Genomic DNA, 13,127 nt, shown 5'->3' with positions numbered 1-13,127 from the left:
AACTTCTAAAAAGTTACCATTCCTCTGGTCGAGGGTAGACCGTGTGCCTGAGTGCGTTGTCTGGGTCGTACTCGAAAGCCACTCCCGCCGTGGGGTTCCACTTGGCGTGTTCCTTACCAAAGCCTTTCTTGGCGTATGCTCGAAGTCGCAGCTCCTGACCTTTGCGAAGCTTTACCAGCAAGATCTCTGAGAACATCAACACAATATCAATTTTATTAACATCTCCCTTTATTTTTAAAGTTTTAAACAACAGTAATGATGATATAAGTTATCATGTATATTATTGATGTATTTTCTGAGCAAACTTGAACTCTACCATTCCTTTCAGCGTCGTCACTGGGATCATTGTCTCGACTTCTGGAGGTCACCTGCAGGAACAATTGTGTATTGTCAAGCATTGTACGCACAGCCTCCTCTACGTGAACAACTAAAATATGTTTAATGAGTGTCCTCCTCTACGTGAACAACTACAACATTTTAAAGGACCGTCCCTTTCAACGTGACAAAATACAATGCGTTGAATGATCGTTTAGCATGAACAACTACAATGCATTAAATAGCCATCTGCCTCTACGTGAACAATTCCAACATTTTTAAATGATGCCCTCAACAAACTACATTGGGTGTAACGACTATTCACATAGACATGACCAACTACAAGGTGTTATAGTCTGTCCTTCTTAACATTAAAAACATGTTAAATTGCAGTCCTACTCAAAGTGAACAGTAACAACGCGTTAAAGCACCGTCCTTTCTCTCTGGCACTCACCGAGGGTGGACGCTCCCCTTTCCTCTCCCTTATCTCTCCTGCTTGCTTCTTTGTTTTGTCTTAACTTTCTTGTTGCCTCTTATTGCACTGCTCTCCAAATCTAAACATTGGAACTATTTAACTGGCCTCAACAAAATTGACAAGATCTTGGGTTTGGGGGAACCTGCTGTCGTGACAAAGCGGTTGTTGCTGAACACACGACGGACTATTGGGAGAAGAAGGAGAGCCGCGTGCCTGGCGACCCTTTTCTGTCGAGGACGTGAAGATATCCACCTATTCGGAATTATGACAACAGGACATCTGCTGATTGGAGTAAGCGTTGCTCTGGTTTGTCGACAAATTGGAAGTTGCTGGCAGTCTTCAAAGTACCCCAAAGCTGCGACAAATGATTGGAGGATGCGGGAAGAACTGTGGATTACATCGGACTGTCTACCCTGCAGTTTTTGAGGACCAGTCATAGACAATTTTAGAGTGAAAAGCAACTTTTATTTTCACTCGCATACAAATCATTTTAACTTGGATGTTTTTCCCCTGGCTTTGAGACTCTCCCGAAGATCACTGCAGGAAGACACAACAAACTAATTTTTTTTGTCTCTCATGGACACACACCTGTTGTTGTGAACTTTGGACTAGCGACGGCAAATACATCAAGGCCGCGGAACAGAGACACACTATGGGTTTGTGCACACACACACAAACACACACACACAAATAAAATATACGCCACACATACACCCTCCTGTCCCCCCATCCAACGCCCTCGGCGCAATCCCGCAGGAGTGATGAATGGATGGTCAGCGCCTGAGAGCTGCGACCACCCACCATGACCTTGAACTACCTTCCCTCTGTTGCTAGATATCTTGAGATGTATGTTGTAATATGTATATGTGCTCTGCTACTGAGTTTTTTTTCTCACTCCGAACTGGGCCCCCTTAGGAGCCCAGTCTGGATTGTATTCTTTTACTCATCCTTACCCAGCGTTTACCTTTTTCCCATCTTTTACGGGGCGCCTTATGGCGACCCATCAGCGTTCTCGTTCTGTAACCCTGTACACTGTTTGTTTGTTTAATCTTGAACAGGTTTGTGCTGAAAACAAAGTTTCCTTGTACTTGTTGCAATGACAATAAAGACCTACCTACCTACTCCGCGTGAACAACTACAACACTTTAAATGACTGTTGTCCTTGATGTGAACAACTACAATCAGTGATGGGAATGAAGATTTACAAAATCAGCCGAAATTTTTTCAATCCTAAAACACCACTTTGCGGAAGGCCGCATAGCAGCCGCACCCGTGTGCACTTTGTGCACTCGCCTGCTAGGGGGGTTTGGGGGCATGCACCCCCAGAAACATTTTGAAATCTATGTTAGCTTAGGATGCATTTCCTGCTATTTTGAGTCAAAATCTGTTGTTAATCTTCACCTTCAGTTTGATAGATATATCGAGCCATGCCCAGTTCCACTTGTTTCTCACGCCCTTATCGATATCTTTCACTAATGAAGCATTCCTATCTTGAATAAGCTTAACCATGTCTTAAACTGTTTTGTCAATAAAGAAACGTGTTAATTGAGAGCTACTGTGTTTTCTTTCCAGATTAGTCGCCGATAAACACAACCAATATAAACAGAATACGAGTTCAGAAACGCTCACAATAATTGAGGATCAGGGGCTAGATATTGTCGACAAACGACGCATGCAGACGCCTATGACAGGCAATGTCATTGGTTGATGTTTTCAGCTGATAGTAGAGCTAGTCAATCTGGTGCCTTCACACATTTGCATTATATTTTTTGCGGGAATTCTCTGCTTTGTACTGATAACTAGGTCAACGCAAAGACAAAAACCACGAGTACCTAACCACCCCTATAATATTCTCCCCAGATTTGAACGATTCACAGAAATGACCCTGGCGGTAGGGGTGTAACGGTACACAAAAATTTTGGTTCGGTACGTACCTCGGTTTAGAGGTCACGGTTCGGTTAATTTTCGGTACAGTAAGAAAACAACAAAATATACATTTTTGGGTTATTTATTTACCAAATTTGTAAACAATGGCTTTTAACATTGCAAACACTATAATAATTCTGCCCACGTTAATCCACATTAAACTGCCTCAAGTTGTTGCTTAAATTAAATAAAATGACACAACTTTTCTTCTACAGATAAAATGTGCAACATTAAACAGTTTCAAGTCAAATCATCATGCTTAATTTATTACAGCATTTGGGAAGCCTGTAGTTGATTTGTATTATGTAAATGTCATATTTTTATAAACATGTGATATCACGGACCCTGCCATTCAAAACCAGGCTGCTACATTACTAATGATTAATGTAACTATATCCGAAAAAAATAGTACAGTAGCAATAGGAGAGACTATTTATACCTAAACACCATGGAGTTCATGTAGGCTTAATGATGCACTTACATTATTATATATACTATCAGAGACAGAAACTTTTCATTTAATATAATGTCCTTTTTGCTGCTTCAACACACTTCAATCAACATTGTCCGTAACACAAACACACACACACACACACCGCAAAATGAGCTAACGTTACGCTAAAAGCTAACTAGCCTTCACATCAAACAGGACTACAAGTGAGCTGAGCAGTTTGTTTCAAGAAGGTCAACGGGCTCATAGTGATGTTTAGAAAGTAGTTGACTTGGAAGTGTTTAGTGTAATTTGGAGAGTCCGCTGCTCACCTGCTAAACGCCTATCTGCTCGACGCTGAAGCGTTGACTAGATGCGCTCTGAATACGCACTGCTGATTGGCTTGTTATCGCTACGCTTATAACCAATCAGATGGTTGTGTGGGAGGGACAATGCTCGGTGCTGTGCAGGAGACAGAAGCAGAACGGAGTGGAGCAGCTTGTTAAGACTTTAGCATAAGCGGCTACTTCATATGTTCGTGTGGGAACTCGTTCGGTACTCCTCCGCACCGAACCGGAAACCCTATACTGAAACTGTTCAATACAACTACACGTACTGTTACACCCCTACCTGACGGCGCCAAAATCGACGGAATGCCACGAATCTGCGGAAAATTCCCATCCCCTGTACAATCTGGTAAATGACCATTCTTGTCTAAGTGTACAACGACGACATGTTAAATTATCATCCTGCTTGACGTGAATAATGACAACGCATTGAATGACCATCCTGAGCTATGTGAACAGCTACATGTTAAATGACCGTTCCATAAGTGAACAACTACAGCGTAGTCAATAGCTTTTTGGTATAAACTCAAGTCGACGTGTTTGGAGGAAGAAGTTGCATCCCAAGAACACCACACCTACTGTGAAGCATGGGGGTGGAAACATCATGCTTTGGGGCTGTTTTTCTGCTAAGGGGACAGGACGATTGATCCGTGTTAAGGAAAGAATGAATGGGGCCATGTATCGTGAGATTTTGAGCCAAAACCTCCTTCCATCAGTGAGAGCTTTGAATGGTTGACCAAATACTTGTTTTCCACCATACTTTACAAATAAATTATTCAAAATTCCTACAATGTAAATTTCTGGATTTTTTTTCACATTCTGTCTCTCACAGTTGAAGTGTACCTATGATGAAAATTACAGACCTCGGTCATCATTTTAAGTGGGAGAAATTGCACAATCGGTGGCTGATTAGATACTTTTTTGCCCCCACTGTGTATATATATATTATATATATATATATATATATATGTATATGTATATATATATATATATATATATATATATATAAACATACATATACATATATATATATATATATATATATATATATATATAAACATACATATATATATATATAAACATACATATATATATATATATATATATATATATATATATATATATATATATAAACATATATAAACATACACTCAGTGATTTGAGTTGATGTATGTCATTAACAGAAATATATATATATAAACATACACATTTGTGTGAAGTGGGCACACTTTATCATTGCAAATATTACAAATCTCAAAACCAGAGAACTTGGCATGTTGTGTAATTTGTAAATAAAAACAAATACATTCATTTGCAAATCATCTTAAACTTATATTCAATTGAATAGACTGCAATGACAAGATATTTAATGTTCAAATGAGAAACTTATTTTATTTTTGCAAATAATCATTAACTTAAAATGTAATGGCAGCAACACATTGCAAAAATGTTGGCACAGGGGCATCTTTACCACTGTGTTAGATGGCCTTTCCTTTTAACAACACTCAGTAAACCTTTGGGAACTGAAGAGACCAATTTTTGCAGCTTTTCAGGGGGAATTCTTTCCCATTCTTGCTTTATGTATTTTAGGCTTCATATTGCGCCACACAATTTCAATGGGAGACAGGTCTGGACTAAAGGGAGGCCAGTCTAGTGCCCGCACTCTTTCAAAATGAAGCCACGCTGTTGTAACACGTGGCTTGGCATTGTCTTGCTGAAATAAGCAGGGGAGTCCATGATAACATTGCTTGGATGGCAACATATGTTGCTCCAAAACATGTATGTACCTTTCAGCAATAATGGTGTATTCACAGATGTGTAAGTTACCCAAGCCTTGGGCACTAATAAACCCCCATACCATCACAGATGCCGGCTTTTGAACTTTGCGCCTATTACAATCCGGATGGTTCTTTTCCTTTTTGTCCGGAGGACACAACGTCCTCAGTTTCCAAAAACAATTTGAAATGTGGACTCGTCAGACCACAGAGCACTTTTCTACTTTACATCAGTCCCTCTTAGATGAGCTTCGCCCCAGCGAAGCTGGTGGCCTTTCTGGGTGTTGTTGACAAAATGGCATTGACTTTGCAGAGAAGAGTTTTAACATGCACTTACAGATGTAACGACGAACTGTAGTTACTGACAGTGGTTTTTTGATATTTTTCAGAGCCAAAGTGGTGATATCCTTTACACAATGTCGCTTTTTGATGCAGTACGACCTGAGCGATAGAAGGTCACGGGAATTCAATGTTGGTTTTCAGCCTTGCTGCTTACGTGCAGTGATTTCTCTTGATGATACTACAGACCGTAGATGGTGAATTCCTAGCAATAGCTGGTTGAGAAATATTCTTTAACAATTTGCTCATGCATTTTTTAACAAAGTGGTGACCCTCGCCCTATCCTTGTTTGTGAATGACTGAGCATTTCATGGAAGCTGCTTTTATACCCAATCATGGCACCCACCTGTTCCCAATCCCACAGGTGAAGAGGCTGTTCCAAATACGTGTTTGAAGAGCATTCCTCAACTTTCTCAGTCTTGTTTGCCACTTGTGCCAGCTGGTTTTTAAAACATGTTGCAGGCATAAAATTCTAAATGAGCCAATATTTGCAAACAATTAAGTTTTCCAGTACAAACGTTAAGTATCTTGTCTTTTTGCAGTCTGTTCAATTGAATAAAAGTTGAAAAGGATTTGCAAATCATTGTATTCTGTGTTTATTTACCATTTACACAAAGTGTTGCGGGTGCCGTGCATAATGGTGATAAGGTGAGCAGGGAAAGAAACTTCGTAGTCATCTTTTCCCATCACCTTTACAATCTTCTATGCTCATTCCAGATTTTTCCGTCAGTTTGGAATATTGCTTATTCATTCATCTTCACCGTTCATCATACAAAGTAAGTGGGTCATTACTATCACATATGGAGCAATAAATGCCCCATTTGAACAAAGGACGAGTCTAACGCATCATCAATGTCATCCACCCCCTTGTAAGTTAAAGTTAAAATTAAAGTATCAATGATTGTCACACACACACTAGGTATGGCGAAATGTGTTCTCTGCATTTGACCTATCCCCTTGTTCACCCCCTGGGATCTGAGGGGAGCAGTGAGCAACAGGGGTGGCCACGCCCGGGAATCATTTGTGGTGATTTAACCCCCAATTCCAACCCTTGATGCTGAGTGCCAAGCATGGAGGTAATGGGTCCCATTTTTATAGTCCTTGGTATGACTCGGCCGGGGTTTGAACTCCCAAACTACCGATCTCAGGGCGGACACTCTAACCACTCGGCCACTGAGTCATGCAAACATGGCTTTGAAAATAAATTTTTAACTTATACGCAGCAAAATGTTATTCTAAAAATTTTTTATGACTAGTGACATCAGACCCCCTAACTTGTCAAAATCTCTCTGCCAAGATTTTCCCAAACTTAAAGATTTTTTGCCTATTATATTTCAAATCATATTCACGTTTAGTAAATTTTTTGACTACCATAAATTTAATGTTAACGTTTTATTATTCACTTCCATATTGACTTATCAGTACCTCCATAAGCAAAGCGATCTTTATGATGGAAAATCAATTCTCCAATCAATATTTGGATACTGTGAAACATCAGTGATTTAAGTTGATGTATGTCATTAACAGAAACAGAGTGGAAAGAAAGTCAACTATTGAGAGTTTAAATGATGCATTTGATTAGAGATGTCCGATAATGGCTTTTTGCTGATATCCGATATTACGATATTGTCCAACTCTTAATTACCGATTCCGATATCAACCCATACCGATATATACAGTCGTGGAATTAACACATTAGTATGCCTAATTTTGTTGTGATGCCCCGCTTGATGCATTAAACAATGTAACAAGGTTTTCCAAAATAAATCAACTAAAGTTATGGAAAAAAATGCCAACATGGCACTGCCATATTTATTGTTGAAGTCACAAAGTGCATTATTATTTTTAACATGCCTCAAAACAGCAGATTGTAATTTGGGACATGAGGAGGTTGAGGTGGGCAGGGTTGGGGTGTGGGGGGAGTGGGGGGGTCGGGGGAAGGGGGTGTTTGAGGTCAGGGGGTAGCGGGGGGAGTGTATATTGTAGCGTCCCGGAAGAGTTAGTGCTGTAAGGGGTTCTGGGTATTTGTTTTGTTGTGTTGCGGTGCGGATGTTCTCCCGAAATGTGTTTGTCATTCTTGTTTGGTATGGGTTCACATTCTGGCGCATATTTGTAACAGTGTTAAAGTTGTTTATACGGCCACCCTCAGTGTGACCTGTATGGCTATTGACCAAGTATGCTTTGCATTCACATGTGTGTGTGAAAAGCCATAGATACTATGTGACTGGGCCGACATGCAAAGGAAATGTCTTTCAGGTTTATTGCCGCTGTCACTTCTCCCTACGTCCATGTACACAACGGCATTTTAAAAAGTCAGATTTTACTTTTTGAAACCGATACAGATCATTTTTAAACAGATACCGATAATTTCCGATATTACATTTTAAAGCATTTATCGGCCAATATTATCGGCAGTCCGATATTATCGGACATCCGTACTTTTTATTATTGACATGAACAAATTTTAAAATTCTAAAAAAAAAGTGCAGTTTCCTTTTAAAAATGTTAAAAGGGAACTGCATTTTTTTTTTAATTGTTCTCAATTATAAAAGACATGTTTTATAAATTCTAAATATTAAATAAATGCGATCAAAATCATTTTACAATGGAGCCTATGGGAGCCGTTCTATTATGCCTATACAGCCCCTAATACAACATCCAAACACCTCCATTAAGGTTTTATATACATGATATAAGTATATATGTAATGTAGTAACAGGCACATTTACAATAACATTGTGAATATTTAAGTATTTTGATCATTTTAAACAAACGCATCATGACGTTCGCTTTTTGACAGCATCACTGAATATAGACTTTAATATAGACCTGTACAAGGTCTGCTGTCATTGGGATACCGAATGATAGAATGTTCATATATATTTTCCCATTTAGATGAAGAATGACTCTCGAAAAAAAGGGGGGAGGAACCAAGCGTTTTTTCGTGTCCTCCTCACCATTTCCGGGTTTTAAATTGGCTGTCGAAATGTACTAACCTGTTGAAATATGTCCTCAGCCTTCTTCTATCCAGGTAAGAGGAATGATTTATGATCTACAATAAACTTTCAGGGAGCAAAGGAAGCGCCTCAAACGGTCGACAATGTTGAAATTGTACACAAGCTTGTGATCCTGGCGCCGCTATAGTTAGTTAGTCGGTGTTAGCGCTTATAGCAGGGGTCGGGAACCTTTTTAGCTGAGAGAGCCATACAAGCCAAATATTTTAAAAAGTATTTCCGTGAGAGTCATATAATTTTTTTTTAAGACTGAATACAACTATTATTCTATCTTATTTCAATTATTATGCAGAAATATTGGGAAATACATATCATAGCAACATAATGACTTTATTTCACAGAAAAGGGCAATTTCTATCATTTTTAAAGTACGATATAGAGACCACACAAAACCACTCTTCATTAGGTCAGGATTACTAAAACTAAAAGACATTGTAGAATTGAATACTCTATTAATGATGTTCAAAGCGAGAAATAAAGTTTATTCCGAAGGACATACAAAAGTTATTTGTGTTCACATCAATCAATCAATCAATGTTTACTTATATAGCCCTAAATCACTAGTGTCTCAAAGGGCTGCAAAAACCACCACGACATCCTCGGTAGGCCCACATAAGGGCAAGGAAAACTCACACCCAGTGGGACATCGGTGACAATAATGACCCAGTGGGACGTCGGTGACAATGATGACTATGAGAACCTTAGAGAGGAGGAAAGCAATGGATGTCGATGTCATCTAAAGATGAGAACCACTCATCTAAAGATGAGAACCACAGAAGGCCGTATGACTTTAAACATCCAAGAGTGCCAACAAATTTGAAACAAATGTGCTTGTCTGTTGTTGGTGTGAAAGCATGGAATTCTCTAAACAAAGACTTAAAAAGCTGTAAGAATATCGTTGTTTTTAAAAAGTAAAAAAAAAAGATAACTGGAATTATATCAAACTGAATTTTGATTTAGATTGGACGTGTCATTGTGAAAATGCTTAATGGAAAATTGGAAAGTATGTTGGAGTTCGGGTGTTGTTGGAGGGAAGAGTTATAAAGTAATCGAAAATAATTTGTGTTAAAAAGGGGGCAGATAAATATAAGAATATTATTCTTCCATCTGCTCCTTTCTGGTCATGAAAATGTATAAGAAACAAAAAAACTATGAAAGTGTCAATTTCACGTGGCTTTTATATATGCATTTTCATGAAAGGAATAAAAATAAATGATGATGATGCATGCATTTTTAAGTAAGTCCAACATTTTTAGAGTATAAAAAGTCTCTTATTGTGTTTAATAACATTGTTATTCTGAAGCTAACCAACAATAAATAAAATACTTCTTACCATTAATGCGACTTCTTGAACAGGTGCGGTAGAAACCGGAAGGATGGATTAAAATGCATGAGAGTCTTTTATATTTTGAACGTTATCTTTGACACTGTGATTACCGGCGGAATTATTCATTACTTACCGTGTTTAGCAATGTCAGCGAAGATTTATCTGAGAGCCAGGTGCAGTCATCAAAAGAGCCACATCTGGCTCTAGAGCCATAGGTTCCCTACCCCTGGCTTATAGTAACAATATCACTAATACTTGGTTAATATTTAAATCACAAAATGTAAATGGAGTATTGTTGGTGCTTTTTGTATGGTTGTTTATTGGATTTTATGGGCGGAATAGAGGATCTCCCATTGGCTCCTCCGTAAGCGGACTTTTATTTAAGTTTGAGAGTTAGAATGCATTAAAAAAAATACATCCGTTTTCATGTCTTTCATAATGATGATTGTGAATGATAAGCAAAATTCCAGAAGCGCAGTTCCCCTTTAACGGCACAACAAAATGTTTAACGGCATGAACCAGCACAAACGAATGGCAGGTTATTTTGATATTTGCAATGATAAGGTGGTCAACTTCACACAGGTCCGTTCTGTGAACAACTACAAATCAATAACTGTCCGTCTTCTACTTGAACAACTACAACACATTTAATGACACCCTCTACGTAAACAGCTACAAGGTGTTAAATGAACGCCCTATACGTGAACAACTAAAGGTGTTAAATGACCTACTGGGATGACTCTGTGGTTGTTGGACAGCAGGTCACGTGAGGTGACGTTGCGTGTTTTCTCATCAGTGCAGCGAACATCCAGTGTGAGCTCGACAGAACACTCAGGACAGAATTCATCACAGGTACAGTCCTGAAGGAGATGATAGAGCAGAGAATATATACTGCATTTATTAATACATATTTTATATATTCAACTATTTCAGTTGCATTCATTGACACATCAGATAAAAAACAGAAAAAACCTCTACAGCAAATTTTCATATGACTTTTTATTGAAAAAAAATTAAATTGGACCAAATAAATATACAAATATTAGTTCCATTAATATCTTTACATTCGTATTCGCACAGCACCGTCTGTAAAAGCCTGCTGTACAAGTAATGTCCTGCATTTATATACAATGTAATAAACCATAACTCAAATACAAACCCTGTTTCCATATGAGTTGGGAAATTGTGTTTGATGTAATTATGAACGGAATACAATGATTTGCAAATCATTTTCAACCCATTTTCAGTTGAATATGCTACAAAGACGACATATTTAATGTTTAAACTGATAAACATTTTTTTTTTTTTGCAATTAATCATTAACTTTAGAATTTTATGCCAGCAACACGTGACAAAGAAGTTGGGAAAGGTGGCAATTAATACTGATAAAGTTGAGGAATGCTCATCAAATACTTATTTGGAACATCTCACATTGTGCAGGCTAATTGGGAACAGGTGGGTGCCATGATTTGGTATAAAAGTAGCTTCACAAAAACTGCTCAGTCTTTCACAAGAAAGGATGGGGCGAGGTACACCCCTTTGTCCACAACTGCCCGAGCAAATAGTCAAACAGTTTAAGAACGTTTCTCAAAGTGCAATTGCAAGAAATTTAGGGATTTCAACATCTACGGTTCATAATATCATCAAAAGGTTCAGAGAATTTGAAGAAATCACTCCACGTAAGCGGCATGGCCGGAAACCAACATTGAATGACCGTGACCTTTGGTCCCTCAGACGGCACAGTATCAAAAACAGATATCGATCTCTAAAGGATATCACCAAATGGGCTCAGGAAAACTTCAGAAAACCACTGTCACTAAATACAGTTTGTCGCTACATCTGTAAGTGCAAGTTAAAGCTGTACTATGCAAAACGAAAGGCATTTATCAACAACATCCAGAAACGCCGCCAGCTTATTGGGGCCCAGGTTCATCTCAGATGGACTGATGCAAAGTGGAAAAGTGTTCTGTGTTCTGACGAGTCAACATTTCAAATTGTTTTTGGAAATATTCAACATCGTGTCATCCAGACCAAAGGGGAAGCGAACCATCCAGACCGTTATCGACGCAAAGTTCAAAAGCCAGCATCTGTGATGGTATGGGGGTGCATTAGTGCCCAAGGAATGGGTAACCATTAACGCTGAAAGGTACATACAGGTTTTGGAACAAAATATGCTGCCATCTAAGCACCGTCTTCTTCATGGATGACCCTGCTAATTTCAGCAAGACAATGCCAAGCCACATTCAGCACGTGTTACAACAGCGTGGCTTTGAAAAAATAGAGTGCGGGTACTTTCCTGGCCCGCCTGCAGTCCTTTCCTTTTCAAACATGTTGAATTGTGTAAATGTAAAAGCAATGTTACTTTAAAGCAGGGGTCGGGAACCTTTTTGGCAGCGAGAGCCATGAAAGCCAAATATTTTAGAAAGTATTTCCACAAGAGCCATATAATATTTTTTAACACTGAATGCAACTAAATATGTGCATTTTCAAGTAAGACCAACATTTTAGAGTACAATAAGTCTTTTATTTTTTTTTAATAACATTGTTATTCTGAAGCTAACCAATAATAAATAAAATACTTCTTACCATTAACTTCTTGAACAGGAGCGGTAGTAAACAGATAGAAAGATTAAAATGCATGAGAATTTTTTATATTTTGAACGTTATTTTTAACACTGTTATTACCAGCGGAATTATTCATTACTTATGTTAAGCAATGTCAGCTAAGATTTATTTGAGAGCCGGAGGCAGTCACCAAAAGAGCCACATCTGGCTCGAGAGCCATAGGTTCCCTATCCCTGCTTTAAAGCAGCTTGTCCAGAACAGACAAAGCATGACCAAACTTACCCGGGAGTATTGCATTTTCTCCACAATGTCGTCGCTGGTGAGAGGGATGAGACCTGAAAAGGCAACAAGAGGTGTAAGTGATTGCGCTGTCAAACACAATATAACCTTTAATAATTAATATACATACCAACTCTGTGAGCGATGAACTCATCATGTAACACTGATGAGTTGGCATCTATCTGGATCCAGTCCATCGCTGTTTAAAAAGTAACAAAAATAACTCCACATTGCTCGGCACTTTGGTACAGAGGAGAAATCATACTGATTTCCCACACATTAAAAGTGAGGGACAGGAAGTGATTAGGCGATATGCGTCTACTTCAAGGGTGTTC

At 38.6% G+C, this 13,127-nt stretch overlaps 1 protein-coding gene across 2 annotated transcripts in view; it reads right to left on the bottom strand.

Annotated features, from left to right (window-relative positions):
• polr2c (RNA polymerase II subunit C) overlaps nucleotides 1-13,127 on the bottom strand; it is a 32,420-nt gene that overhangs the window by 11,729 nt on the left and 7,564 nt on the right. For both annotated transcript variants that reach the window (XM_061920014.1, XM_061920013.1), the window contains exons 3-7: nucleotides 12,923-12,991; nucleotides 12,796-12,848; nucleotides 10,680-10,808; nucleotides 317-368; nucleotides 18-186 (exon numbers count right to left, since the gene is read on the bottom strand). In XM_061920014.1, coding sequence (XP_061775998.1) covers nucleotides 18-186; nucleotides 317-368; nucleotides 10,680-10,808; nucleotides 12,796-12,848; nucleotides 12,923-12,991 — 472 coding nt within the window. The remainder of the gene's footprint in view (nucleotides 1-17; nucleotides 187-316; nucleotides 369-10,679; nucleotides 10,809-12,795; nucleotides 12,849-12,922; nucleotides 12,992-13,127) is intronic.

Source organism: Nerophis ophidion, linkage group LG14 (genome assembly GCF_033978795.1).
Source record: "Nerophis ophidion isolate RoL-2023_Sa linkage group LG14, RoL_Noph_v1.0, whole genome shotgun sequence".
Lineage (NCBI taxonomy): Eukaryota > Metazoa > Chordata > Actinopteri > Syngnathiformes > Syngnathidae > Nerophis > Nerophis ophidion.
This window is presented reverse-complemented; position numbering and strand designations above follow the sequence as displayed.